A 14473-nucleotide genomic window follows, 5' to 3' on the forward strand; every position below is an offset into this window, starting at 1 on the left:
AGCAGGTCACAGGCACAACGCTGAGCAGAAAAGTGAGATGGTACTGAATCGGGCAGGGATCACAACCAATCCACTGATCCTCTTTCCCCACTGGCTCATCCAGCTTTGGAGCCTCTAAGATCCCCCGGTGATATATGGCTTTCCGACGAGCACTGTCGCAGCTAAGCCCAGAGGATCTCAGGTTCACTCTCTGCCTGTGTTTAACTTTAATCTGCATAACTCAACTTGCGAAGAAGAGAGAAAACGTCGCCTCTGCACGTGCTGTCCTATTTTCAAGCCCAAAAAAGCGATGCTCTTTACTCTTTTGCATCCATAATATCCTTTATTTGCTTACACATATTACATCTCATGACTCATACAGAGGTCATTTCATACATCAAATGATAGAGCTCTAATGTCTGAATGACAGTTGATGGATTAAGTAGAAAGTATATAGTGCTTTTTTGTGTCACACAAAAGATCCAAAAGAAAAGCCAAGGGGCTGTTTTTTTTTTTTTTTTAACATAACTGGAGACAGAACTGATGGTGTAAGATTTCATATAAAATGTGTGCAGCAAGATAAGATTATGAAATCACTGAAACATATCTCTCACATTTCGTAAATGTTTGTTTTTTTGCACAGTTTTGGATCCAGGGATTACAACGGCTCCTCGCTTCACCTCAAGCAGCAGACAAGGTAGTTTCCAGGTACTCCCAAAGCCCTTCTGATAGGATCAAGTGCCTCTGATTGATGGCCCATTGATTAGAGGAGACATTGCGTAACAGGGAGATGAAAGCCACAGCCGCAGTGCTAACAAGAAAGTGCACTCTGCTTGCACTGTAAACTCTTACGTTTTCAGCCCAGATCGGTTCAATTTGGTTTTACGTGGGTGGCATAGATTTACACTGAGTTGAGCAGTTATTGCCTTATTTGTCTCACGGTTACATCAATGAAGAAAGAAGGAGACGACTTTGGCCTGTACCACCGTACAATCAATGATGCTCTAGCTGCATCTTCACAAAAACAAGTCTCTGCACATATATATGATAAGCCTTTTTTTTTTTTACCTCCTCAGTAAGACGGTTATTTAAAGCTTCCAGGCAATCAAATCCTCTTACAGAAGAGGTAGATCTACTGCAACGCTCGCCTGCTTACAAGAAGCAAAAGTTGCCTTTATAACCTTCAATAAGTTTATACAATTTACATTTTACAATTCCTATGCCATAAACTATAAACACGTGAAATCATTCACATTTAAAAAGACTTTTAAATGGAATCGATAAGAAATTGTAAGTTCAATCTTAATACCCGTGTAGTAAAATTGTGTCTTTTCCCAGTTCAGCGCAGCTCAGAGGAATTCATCAAAGCTGACGATAAAGTTCAAAACACAGACTCGACGTCTGGATGTGATTCTAGTGATAATTTGTCCTCTTTCAAAGCTCCCCTCCATCCTCCTTCCAAGACAGTCCAAGTACAAAATACTCAAAGAATCAAAAAATATATAAGTATATATAGATATAGTTGCATATTAAAATACAAACACCTTGACACAGCTTCTTAGTGCCTTTTGAGGTAAGAGACATCGGTCTTTATTTCAAGACAGTGCGTTTCTCACTATTAAATGCATTCCTTGCTTTTCACCACTAAAGCATTAACAGATCCCTCAGATTGCAGCTTTCCTACTCTTAATCTGAAGGAATTAATTTCACACATTTCCTTTAGCCCCTTTCCTCAGGTCCGTAGCCATGACGTTACGTGTCCCAGCCAGCCCTCCCTCACTTTATCACGTCTGCCACTGTCAAAATAGCAGCAGCTAAGTGCGTTGTGCGACCTACAGTATTAAAATATACTGCGTGTTAACTGACTGCCAACAGGAGCGCTCTCTGAATTGTGTACTGCAGCACTGTACATGCTTTGGCATGTGTACACCCCACACGCTGCACCCTATCTGAACTACACATAACTAGTTTTTCCTTCCTGAATATTTAAGTTTATCCAGCCACACTTTTAAAACATGTCAGAAATATTTTTGGTTAACACTAAGGAATTTTTGCGACGGTATGATTTTTCTTTAAAAATGTCCACAACATTGTTCAGCAGGAAGGAGAAGATTCAAACGTGTCGTGCTTTCAAAGTCGAACAGCTTCTCTTCCAGGTTTCACGGTGAAGTCTCTGACTCTTCCCTCCTTGAAGAAAAGGTTAGGTGGGTCTATTCCAAACTGCAGTGCAGACCAGACCTGGCAGGCTACACAGAACCAGACTAGACCATACAGGGCTGGACCGGACTACATGAATGAAACAGCGAATAACCAGAACTATAGCGGTGTAGGCGAGACCACACCGAGGAAAAAGCTTAGATGAGATGAGCTTTCAGACCAGGAAAGACTAGTGTTGTCTAGATTAGTCCTAAACAGACTGTATCAGTTCAGATCCAAGCACTGGTGGAACTTAACAGATGGTGCACGTCTTTGATTTCCCTCCTTCGCTGCTACCACCACCAGCTAAATATACAAAGAAGAAAAAAAGAAAAAAGAAAGATGAACTCTTCTGTCGAGCCAACAGATTAATGATCGCACAAAGATATTCTTACCTTTCTTGGCTTCCTCTTCTTCTAGTTTCTTCTTCTCATCCTCAATGGCCTTCATCTTCGCGTTGTATACCTCAGCCAGCTCGTTCCAGTGTGCCCTGTTATTGTTCAGGCCGTCAAACATGGGCTGGATCTCTTTGTGGAACCTTGAGAATTCCTGGGAAAAGAAAAACAAATGAAATGTAAGTATGTGTTACTTATGTTATATAATAACTGGAAGAATGCAGTTTTTTTCCCCCCTCTTGCACTAATATGTTCTGCCTCTTACAGCACCGGCCTGCAAGGACAGCAGATTCATGGATGTAGCCTATGTGTTTATTCTAGTGTAAATACCATCTGGTGACAAATTAACAGCAACACTAATTACTTATACACGCTTTCCAGTGATGTAGAACTGGTGCCCAAACTTGAACCGAGAAAGAAATGGCTGGGCTTAAAGTCAGAACCAGAAAGCATGCTGGGTATTTGAAGGACGCCTGCTATAAATTTACTGATCGGGTGCAGACAGAGTCCTTTGTTTCTTTGTGCCATGATTAGGAAAAATCCCAAAGGTGATCACTCAGAACATGCCTGTGTCTCTTCTCTGTGGACAAACAGACCCAAACCACACCAGCACGGTGTCCCCAAAGGTCCTGTAGTTTCTTTAAATTTCTTCACCTGTCGTGTAGCTGGCCTTCTGGGCTCAACAGGTAATCTCAATACATCCTGTTACACAACCTAAGATGGTTGATGCCGCTGCGCTGCTTTCTGTAAAGCTAATAATGACACTGCCTGTGAAATTGCCAGTTTGCAATCGGCACCAGTGTTTTTGCTCCTGCGCTGTGCAGTGACGTTTTGTTGTATCGAATGTTCAACTTTATCACCACAGAGTCCTCTCTGTTCTAATTATTATTTATGAAATATGGGAACACTTACACCTGGCTTTTCATCGAGCTGTTCAGGAGGGCTTGAAAATAAATATTATTGCCTTGGAAACACTGTAAAGGCTCCGAGTAAAGTTAATGACTGTGCTAAGTTATTTTTGTTTGGCTCTGCCTTTCTTAAAGGCCCCTCACAGTAGGATTACACAGTTGCAGTAGTATTAGCGCTTGTTTAAAAATACAGATTAACTACTGCAACGTAGATCAGACTTCCTTTCTTGTCTGTTTCACTACCAGCCTCCACTAGTCATCTTTTGGCAGGATGGCACAGTGTAAAAAAAAAAAAAAGTTTTCACCTTGTACACAAATGAGCACACAAAGTCGATGAAACCACACTGCATCTTGGGGAGCTGTTCGGCACAGTTTCTGTCCATCATGGGCTGAGAGAGACAAGAGGAAGAGTTTTCAGGTGAAAGAGGGTCAAACAGTTGCTCTGTAATGCTAAAAAAAAAAAAAAAAAACGTGAACGGACAAGAAGAAAGCCACAGGAGGGGGTGCGGCTCTTACAATTGGTTGCTGGTCCAAAACACTTCTCTCCAAATCGCCCTGTTCCCAGAACTCAGCAGCCACCATCAGAGCCACCTGCAGACAAAACAGGGCGACAAACAGAACAAAGCGTGATGCAGGGAAATCAAAGGCACGCAGTGGCGGAAGTACAGCATGAGCGCCGTCGAGTTATTTTCAGTACTCTTCAAACTACACATGGGATTTCACCGGCTCAGGTCAGGATGTCTTCTAGCAGCTATAAATATGGAACTTTTTTACTGATATCAAACAGAATAACACAAATAGCTTATTTCTTCCCGTACTAGTGTGAGTTTTTATTTTCTTGTGAACTTCACCTGATATTTTGAAATCAGGCCATGTCAGCGCTGTAAAGGTCACCCACCTTGCTCTGTACCTCCCAGGGCTTGGTGATGGCTGACAAGTCACAACCTGTCATCATCATGGCCCTGAAAGTGTGAGACAAACACACAGTCAGAGGGACAAAGGAAAAAAAAAACAGGACGTGCAACACGCTGATGATTTGCCGTGGCCTGCTGTCTCAGAAATCTCCTCATCTTTCTAAAATCAACTTGACAGACTTTTCTCAGCACGTTAAATCAGTTTACATACATGATGATTTCCTTCCTGATAGGGTTGTTGGAAACAAAAGCCGTGGCCTCTTTTTCGTCTGTCATTGGCTCCGTGGCATTCACGATGTTTTGGAACATGGTTCTCTTTCTGTGTGAAGAGAAACAGGTCACATCAACTGGGCTGCTTTTTTACAGCTTTTGCGATCACGTCTTCGACTAGCCGTTGTTTTACGTCTCGCATTAACTGTGGCTGCAAAACGGCCGATCTGCAGCAAACCTACTTGAAGTAAAGCGCCAGATCTGTGGCGATGATGCAGACGTCGAACAAGTGCTGCACATTCTCAAACTGACGCTTCTGGAGGTTGCAGAAGATGTTCAAGCTCTGCGGGAGATCATAAAAAGTCATCAAACGCGTTTGTTTTTCCTTTTTAAATATCACAACTGAAATTACTGGACAAGAAAAAATGTTGTACCTCCTCCCCCATTAGAGTCTTGCTGTACTCCAAATGGTGTCTCTCCATGATGGAGGAGCCATGAAGTCTGGCCAGAGGAGATGCACTCCTGCAGGGGGAAAAAAGAGACAGTTTAGACACCGGTCCATATATTGCCAAACACGTTCATAAAAGAGTCGGTTTGACTTGCTTTGTCTGGTAGAGGTTGTTGGTTCCTCTGTGGTCGATATCATGGCAGAAAGCAGCGGCCACCATGGCAAAGGCATCGAGATCAGTGTAGTATTTCCTTAGCTTTCCTGTCTGTAGTAGAAGAAAGAGTCAAATAAGAGCTTAGAAAAGTTTAAAAGGCTTGTGCTTAATCTACGTAGCAAGAACTGGATGTTGTGCAGGCCTTACCTGCAGCAGGCAGAACATAGTGTGGCCTACGTTGAAACCGTGCCTCCAGTTGTGGTAGGTAATGGCACGATAACCCTTCCTCACGGTGTACATCCACCTGGTCAGTGTCTGAGGGGGAAAGGGAGGGTTCGGATTTAAAAACAAAGCAAAAAGGAGAGGAAATTGTATAGCTGGTGCACTTTCTTTTCATGCCTAAGGAAAGCAACTCTTGCCCTACAGCACTACAGAGAATCACTCATATTTGTAACTGCAGTACAGCATGGCACGCTTCGACAGTCTAATTAAGGATCGCATCCTTCTTTGTTCCCAGTGAAACAGAGCCATGGCAGCTTGCCTGTTGCCAAAAAAGATTCACAGATGATGCCACGAACATTCTGTGTCCCCAAGGCTCGTCTCTTCTCTCATTATTAATAAAATAGCAGCAGTTTTAAGTTCCAAAGGATTTGGAACATGATGATCATCTTTATGTTTGCATCAGAACTTTGCTTCGGGAGCATTTAAGGACAAGAACGCCACGTCGAGAAATGATAAAAGAACTGGGAGAGCAGTTCGAGCGTGTCTTGTTTGAACAGGTTTATCAAAGCAAGCGTCTGAATATAGGACTCACTTCTGCGGGAACTTTAAACTTCTCGACGACTCCGAGTTCGAAGAACATGCGAATGCCGGCTTTGATGAGGTCGAACTCGGTCACGGGGAAGTCGCTGAAGGAGAACAGGTACAGATTCTCGCCGTTGACGTTGTCTGCCACCGGGATGTTTGCCCTCTGAACAGAAACACATGACATGCGTGGCTTATTCCCTGAAATGCTTACAGTGTCTTTCTTGTGGACCAATTTTATTTTGGTTCAAACTAAATGAAACGATTGACTGATGAGCAGCTCACCAACAGTTTGTACATCTCTTTCTGGTCGCAGTCTTCAGGATCGGCATCAAACTTCTCCTTGGTGTTCTGGTTGTAAACGAGAGAACAATCATTTCAGCTGACATTTACACTGCATGTTATGTTATACTTTCAGAGATTTCAGACAAGTACTCCCAGAAGTACCCTTGTAAACTCTTGTCAAATCTTCTCTTGCCAAGTGGATATATCATCCGTTAGACCTCCTATCAGTTCCCTAATAGCTGGTAATGTAGGACTGCTACTCAATAAGCTTTTCACAGTGCATTACCCTTTGACTACTTTAAATCCCTGCTTAAATTGCTTCTCGAACAAATGCTGAGAGGTCAGAGGTAAGTTTCAGGAAAGAAAAAGGCAAGGTGACGCTAACCAGAATGGACTGCAGCTCATCCGTGGTACATCTGGTCTGGTACATGAGCATCTCCTGGGCGATATCCTTCCTCCACTCCATACGGTTCAGCTTGTCATAGGTGTCACAGTTCAGCACTGACCAGCCGAGGAACTGTGTCAGGGCCTGGTGCAAACAACGAGATCAAGAAAACATGAGAAAAAAGAAGCAGGATCTACTGAGCTGTGACCCCGCATAACCCTGATTTACATCAAACTCCTGTAAAAACACTTTCCCTCGTGTAATATATGCATAGTAATACAGCCAACATGCAAATTCATGCAGTTTTCTGCTACAGAGAAGGAGTGCTAAAGATTTACATACAAACAACAACATGACATTGTGTGTGAGGGTCACAGGGCATAAAACGAGGGTGAGAGAGGACGCCAACCTCAGTGATCTGTTCGTCATGTTCATCGAACGGTTTGCCGTCTTTCCTGTTGAAGAACGTGGCGATGCCCACGATTTCTTCCTTCTTGTTGACGATGGGCAGCGACAGGACGTTTTTGATGACAAACCCCGTCTCGTCCACAGCCTCTTTCTGAAAGACACGGCGATGTGTTTTATACGTTTTATGTTTTCGTGTCAATGTGCATTAACCATCCAAGCACAAAGAGAGGAAAAAGTCCCGCACCTGGAAAGTGAAGTAGTCATCTGCAGCCACATTCATCATGTTGCAAATCTGCAAGCAGTCACAAAAAAATATTTTCACATGTATCAACAGTTTTAATCAATCTATCTTTGATTGTTGCATGTGGCCTTTAAAGTTTGCAGATTGTATTCCACATAAATGCACCGGTTATATGCACAACTGGTTTTTAATCAGACCGCATCAGTTGTTGATGGGTACACAAGTTACTTTCATTCTTTGCTCGTTTTGGTAATTCAGCTAAAAAGAAAATGTACTTACAAAGCCATTCTCTGCCACATAGGTTGGTAGGCCGCTAACCAAAGCCCAGTGATCGGCTGGGGGACCACTGCAAAAAGGAGCACACACAGCAAGGTGAATTTGAGTGAGACGCATATTAAACAGTGGGCACTCTTTCAAAGCAGACTTACTCATATACACCTTCTTGTTAGTCTTCAAATAACATTCATCAGACCCCCCCCAGAATTACTTCTTATCTAAATTAAAGATTAATGTTGTGGGCAAGCGTGACTGCTTCATCTATTTTAAAATGTACTGACTACCTGCAATTTTGACCATTTTGTACATGGACTAGCTAGGACTTTTATTTTGAAAAATATAGCCTCTCAAATTTATAATGTTCTCAATTACAAGTCAAGGACACATACTCGCAAAAAAATTATTTGCCCCCATAAACATGAGGTAATAGTTTTGAGTAAAATGCAACTGAAATATAAAAATAAAATGTTTATTTCTTAAAATAATTCATTCTTGTGTTAAACTGAATCAAGTAAGTTTTATTTGACCAGATTCCAGTCGATTTAAAGTTGTAGTTTGCACTTACGTAACACAATTACCAGGACAGTTCACATGTAATCAAATTGTTCATTAAAGTAATTGTACTCAATTTAATTAGTAGTTTGACTTGTTGTTAAATTACTAATTAAATTACAAATAAATATCATGATCCTAACGCACTGCTGTGCCAAGACGAGCTCTATAAACTCTCTATAGGCTCCTCGTTAGTGACTTTATTTTTATTTTTTTATTCATTTTGGGTGATGTAGTGATGCCAGAGCTGACAGGCGGGAAGGAGAAGAAGTGATAAAGAGCAGAAAATTACTTACTTAAAGTCAGTGGTTTTGGGAAGTGCACTTTGGCTTTTATGTTGTATATTGAAATGAAATGTTTGAGTGCATTTGTATGTAGCCGGTGTTGCTCACGGTATGACTTTGATTTCTTCTTTGCCTTCCAGGAGGTAGTCAATGATCTTGTAAAAGTTGACTTCCTGTACAAAAAGCAAACCTGATGATCTTTGCAAAAAAAATGTAATTAGGTAAAAATGCCACATGGAAAAAGAGAGCTGATTTAATAAAGATATAAATGAACGTCTTACCCTGCCGTCTGGTGTTTTGGGTCCTTTATAAGGTTCCACATCTCCAAGTTTCACCGGCCATTCATCATAAAATTCCTGGAGGAAAATAAAACCCAGGAAATGACTGCATCGGGTTATTTATGTGTGCAGCTACCTAACTGCATAACTGAATCAATTCTGCAAAACCAACCTTCTCTTTGGTCATGTCCAACAAACCCACTGAGTATCTTTCACACTGTAGATAGGTCCTTACGGTGTACAGTGCTTTGTGGAACTGTCTCTCAATGTCTGTCAACTCCTCAAACACTTTACTGGCTGACCAGAGCAGCACCTAAAGTCAGAAGTAAAAACGTGAATGCAGGAAAGCATGTGGGGGAAATGCTTGTTTTTGTTTTTTCTTTAAATACAGATTTTAAAGGAGACGGAATCATCAGTGATTTTAGACTGAACACACGGCACAGTTGGGTTTACCTGACTTCTCCTGGATTCCACATTCCACATGTAGGCTGTGTAGTGCTGCAGGGCGACGACTTGAGCAAAGTTCATGTACTTGTGGAAGAGCTAAGGACCAAATCAGATTAGACAGCAGGTTCAAAGCTGTGACACATGAGAACCTTTACTGCTACAGCGCAACGTCGCAACACGATTTGGCGTATAAAGGTAACTGTGTAGGAATAATATGATAGAAAGCAGGTGAAATCTCATTTCACTTTGATCCTAAGTGCGTGGGTTTTTTTTTTCTTAAATGCTGGAAATTACGTTTGTAAGGTGCAAGATTTTCATCTTAGGAGTTAAAGGCTTTGCCCTGCACATCAACCAATTCTCTCTTTCTGAAAATCATCACTGTTACCAGACACTATCGCCAGACTCCCAAGAGTCTGTAAAAAAACACAATTTCCTTCTGACCCAGTTTAATCTTCCAGTAATTGTACCTCATTGTGAACGTATGGCTTCAGAGGCAGTAGTGAATGGTCTTTGATGCAGACTACAGAGATAACAGAATCATACTTAAATCTTTATGCCTTACTTAAACATTAGCGCTCGAAAGCAATCGCACCGAGTCACTCAGGTCTGATTGGCTCCCACTGACATAATTGAAGTGTTTTGCACCCCACTGGTAAGATGTAATTACGCCAATAACCTTTATTTAGCTGCACAGTTCAAACGGCTTGAGCGCAGGGTTTTGAAAGTAAAAGAGGAGCAACTATGCATGTGTTTAACACAATTACTGCCAAATAAGATGCAGTTTAGACGTTACGACAAAGAGGGCGTAATAATCGTTTGATGACACTCTAATACCATTATGTAATGCCACATGCTGAAAGCCATTAGGGATAAACCCATATATATGTATATATATATATACACACTTAAGCTTGTATCCTTACCGCCTCATCTTCTGGAGTGAAATGCTCTGCTCCTATTTTGTTTAGCGCCATGACGACTCCAAGGCACTCTTTTTCAGCCATCAGAGGGAAGGTCATCATGCTTTTGGTCTTGTATCCAGTCTGTTTATCCACAAAGTCAGAGAACTTTGGATTCTGAGGGGAGAGAAAAAGCAAATAACTTACAGCACGTCTTATTAAACCAAACTATTTATTTGAAACTACAAAGGCCGTGAAATTTTCATATGTTCATCAACTACCAAAACCTTTCATTTTCAAACAAACAACTACATTACATTTTTATATAATTAGTAACTGTCTTCAGTTAGAAGATGAAGACAATCAGTGCTGCAGGCACATTTTTGCAGTAGATGCAGACACATGACAAATAATTCTGATATTTACCTGGTTTAGAAAAAACATGGCACGATGTGAAAAATATGTGAAAAATATATGTTTCCTCTCTGTTATTAGCTTATTTCGGTGTTTACTATAGCAGGACCCTTATTAAATGTAAATAATACAGGGAAGATGAATATAAATGTAGGAAATAGATGCAAACTATGATATTGCCTCTTTTATATAGTAGCTGATTTCTGTATGAAAGCCTTTATTTAAAAAAAAGAAAAAAATATTTTATTTAGTCATTATTATTATTATTTATTTATTTTTAACCTAGATTATTACTTTTTCTTTGAGTTTGTTTTGTTTATTTATTTTATCACAAAACTTCACAACTCCTCACCTTTGACACATCAGGAACATTCTGCGTTTTTTTGGAGGTGGCGGTAAAACCGACAACACCGATCTCCAGAGGAAACACGATTTCGGTCTGCGGATCGACCAGGTTAGCCTCATACTTGGAGGTCGGAGTCACGTCAAAGAGGCTGGTGGCGAGCTCAAGTGTTCCGTTTCTGCCTCGACACACGTAGTAACTGAGCCTGTCAGCCTGTATGATGAGAGCCACTCTCTGCAGCACTTTGTGGAGGGCCTGCTCCATGTTCTCCGGCTTCTGCAGCTCCTTGACGAGCTCGAAAATGATGGCGGATTCTTGCACGGCGTTAACGTCCTTGAACGAAGCGGTGTCTTTGATGTCCACGTTGGCCGAAAAGGCGGCGGTGAGAGCTTCAGCGCGCAGCTTCTTATCAAAGTACTCTTTTGCAAACTGCGGGTTGTTTTCCAGATATTTTTCCACACTATCCTTGTCTGCCATTTTTTCCTTCTTTTTTATGCCACAGTCCCCCCCTTTTTTGTTTTTGTTTCTTTTAAAAAAGCATCACCTGCAGGGAAAAAAGTGCCAAGCTGGAGGGTAGGAGCTGTGCTGGGGCCTGCAGGGGTGGATGGATCAATAGTGTCCGTTTGAGCCTCTGTGCATCCTCCTCCGCGGTCCCCAAAGGGAGTAACGCATCTCGTGACAACCGACAGACAGAACAGGGCAGAGTGCGGCTAAGAGGCTGAAAGGATCAAAGTGGCGCTAATTAACGTGACGTCATGACATTAAACCTCCTGCTTTAAGCGTCCTTAGGCCGCAAATCCCAGCCTGATCATTTTATATCGGGCAATCCTTGCTATGTGAAGCTGGAGGGAGGAGAAACAGATTGTTGTCAGGTCAGATGTCAGACTGGGCATGGTGGAGAGGTAAAGAATAACAAAAGGGAGCTGTCACTGAAGAAACAGGGTGTCAGGCATTTTGGCGAGAAACTAAAGTCCACAGACCTTAGTTACCTTTAGGACAGGAAATAGCAACACAGGTGTTACCAATAATGCTAATTTATCCCCTGCGGTTCAATAGGACAGAAGCTTCATTAACGTCTTAGTAAGATGCTGTTACCTGTATTTATCTGATTCGGTTAAAAATAGCTGCCATGAAATTGGCTGATACTTGCGTCCCTGCAGCTGTAGGGGGATTAAATAGCTGGCCAGCACCCCAACTAAAAATTTGCCCCCAAAATAAGTGTTTTTTTGCCCTAATATTCATTTCTAGCTGTATATAAGAGTCACGTCAGTGAGGATCCATCGTCTAGTGGTTTACACATTCAGCAAACAGGTGAAAGGTTGCTGGTTTGATTCCAGCCTGAGACACAAATCCCCTGTGGGGTTGTGTCAGGAAGGGCATCCGGCGTCCAACTCTGCCAAAACAAAACATGCAGAGCTGCATGCTGTGGTGACCCCGTGTGACAGCGAGCAGCTGAAAGTAGCTTTCTACGAGATACACAGCAGTACTCTATCACTTCCTCTACCAACCTACAGGCAAGCCATTCCCAAATTCAGTTTTATTTATACGGCACCAAATTACTACAACCGTCTCACCTCAAGGTGCTTTGAGATATAGACCCTATGATGATACAGAGACAACAAAAAACAGTCAGATCAAGTCACATCAAGAGTGCTGTGGCCCACTCAAAAACCACAAACTCTCATGGGGCCCACTCAATCTTAAATCTTCACTCTAATCAAAATACAAGACAAAGTGATGTTTTACCTTGAAAATATTATTTAATAAGCATAAACAACACAGACTGTTGGCTATAAATTACTGGCTAGTGCTACCTAGTAGTAATGTTGATATCAATGCAACACCAAGCAAATGCAGAGCCAGCATTGCTGATATCAATACTGATAGTAAAACCTTTAACTTCAAAAGGCAGCTTGTGTAACTGTGTTATGATTTATTACATGAATCATCAGCAGTTCGCACATTTTGAACACATTTTAAATGACCATCAAATCAATGTGACTTTTACTTTCCACAACAATTAGCTAACACAACAAAACAGCTTTTTCGGTGCTTATTATATTTTGAAACTGTGTTTTTTGGTTTGGGAGTTTTTTGGTTTTGTCTCTTAAGCACTTTGGGTCATTTTTCATAGTGAGTGTTTGAGGTATATTATTGTAATTTCCAAATAAAATAATTAATTCAACACGATTCAGTGGCCTACATCCTGAAATAATAGGATAGAGACTGGTATCCTATTATATTGATTGATACTATTGTGCTAGTATCACTACTACCAATACCTGCATCGGTATTGATACTATCAATATTTAGATCTGCCCAGCTATACTACCCAATGCATGAACCACTCACCACTGGGACACAAACTCCAATAAATCTAGGTCAGAGTAATGAGTAATATCAAAAACTAAACATCTCCAATTACCAGTTTTAATTCACTTTTTATATAAATAAATACATTTATGTAAATATGTAACGGTGCATACTGAGTAAGCAGTTTTGAACTAAATTTATGTTTTTACTGCAGTCCACCAGGGGGCCCCGGCCCACACTTTGGGAATCCCTGCTACAGGCTAATGTGCAGTCACTGTTAACTGTAGTTATGAATTAAATTGAGGGCTTTCCTAGCGAGCCAACCTTGCTTTAGGTTTGTCACTGTTGTGTTATTGTGGTTGCTGCTACAGTGGAGGAAGTAGTTTACTTAAATAGCATCAGTCTCTGGCAGCGATTGTGTCCCTGGCCATAATCGTCTATTTAAAGCTCACAGTGTGTGGGCAGCCTACCTGCGCTCTAATGAAACCTTCGTGGAGGCATCAGCGCTGGAACTGGAAATTGGCCAATTAGCTGAACTTGGATGGGTACAAAACAACCATGGCTGGCTATTATTAACCGAACGCCACTGTCTGGTTAGCTGCTGGCAGGTCTTTGAGAAAAGGAGTGTCCCATTTTTTTTTCTACTTATTTATTTATTTTTGTTTCTCCTGTAAGGATTAAGGAGACAAGCCTATCAAAAGTGAGAACTACAAAAGGTGTGTGTGTGGGCGTGCGGATTTAGCAGGGTTTGTGGAAATAAATTAGACTAGTCAATTTCACAGCGGGAGGAGGTGGTTGGCTTCTAGTGTGTGGAGGAGGGAGGACAGGCAGACAGAAAATCAGCTATCAGATGGGTATTTTCTTGGTTGTGTATTCATATGTGTTTTCTACAAATATATAAAAAACATTTTATTATATTTTGTGTGTTTTGAGTACTTTTCAGGATATGACACTATGGACAAAAGGACCAGTTATTTTGATCTCTCTGCAATTCCATTCATTCAGTAGTAGTTCAGTAGCTGAACATTTGATACCAACATAATTCAGGTCCTGTCGGAATGTATTTGCACATTTATTAGACGAAGCACTGTGAGATCAAACATGTCCAAACACAAATTTTCTAACCATTACACTTTATCTGCTCACCAGCACGGACGGAAAGCAGCTAGCTAGTACAGGCCTCAGGTGCATAAGCATTATTAGGAATTGTTTCTTCCTGGATACAAAGACACCAAATTTCTCAGTCTAATATACTTTTTTTTTCAAATATACCCTCATTTTATTCATTATCCTTTCTTTTATTTCCTTTTTTGTAAGATTTTTTCACCTTTGATTAATAA

General features: G+C 41.2%; 1 protein-coding gene across 1 annotated transcript; it reads right to left on the minus strand.

The window, feature by feature from the left end:
- Nucleotides 1-312: 312 nt before the first annotated feature.
- Nucleotides 313-12195, minus strand: pde6c (phosphodiesterase 6C, cGMP-specific, cone, alpha prime). The gene is made up of 22 exons (XM_040038970.1): nt 10830-12195; nt 10088-10240; nt 9171-9260; nt 8890-9030; nt 8721-8795; nt 8548-8612; nt 7607-7673; nt 7331-7378; nt 7088-7237; nt 6679-6822; nt 6294-6359; nt 6019-6174; nt 5412-5519; nt 5206-5315; nt 5037-5124; nt 4845-4945; nt 4604-4711; nt 4377-4440; nt 3995-4069; nt 3784-3867; nt 2571-2724; nt 313-2481 (listed from the first exon to the last, which is right to left on the minus strand). Exons 1-22 carry the CDS (start codon nt 11295-11297, stop codon nt 2429-2431), a joined length of 2568 nt encoding a protein of 855 aa, XP_039894904.1. The 5' UTR covers nt 11298-12195; the 3' UTR covers nt 313-2428.
- Between the last annotated feature and the right edge of the window lie 2278 nt (nt 12196-14473).

This window comes from Simochromis diagramma, unplaced genomic scaffold (genome assembly GCF_900408965.1).
Source record: "Simochromis diagramma unplaced genomic scaffold, fSimDia1.1 OVJJ01000402.1, whole genome shotgun sequence".
Lineage (NCBI taxonomy): Eukaryota > Metazoa > Chordata > Actinopteri > Cichliformes > Cichlidae > Simochromis > Simochromis diagramma.

Coding starts and splice junctions, on each gene's coding strand:
- pde6c (XM_040038970.1), bottom strand. CDS start 11,297: ATGGCAGACAAGGATAGTGTGGAAAAATATCTGGAAAACAACCCGCAG. Junction 7,238..7,330: donor ATGACTACTTCACTTTCCAG/GTGCGGGACTTT, acceptor CGTGTCTTTCAG/AAAGAGGCTGTGGACGAGAC. Junction 2,482..2,570: donor AGAAGAGGAAGCCAAGAAAG/GTAAGAATATCT, acceptor TTGTATATTTAG/CTGGTGGTGGTAGCAGCGAA.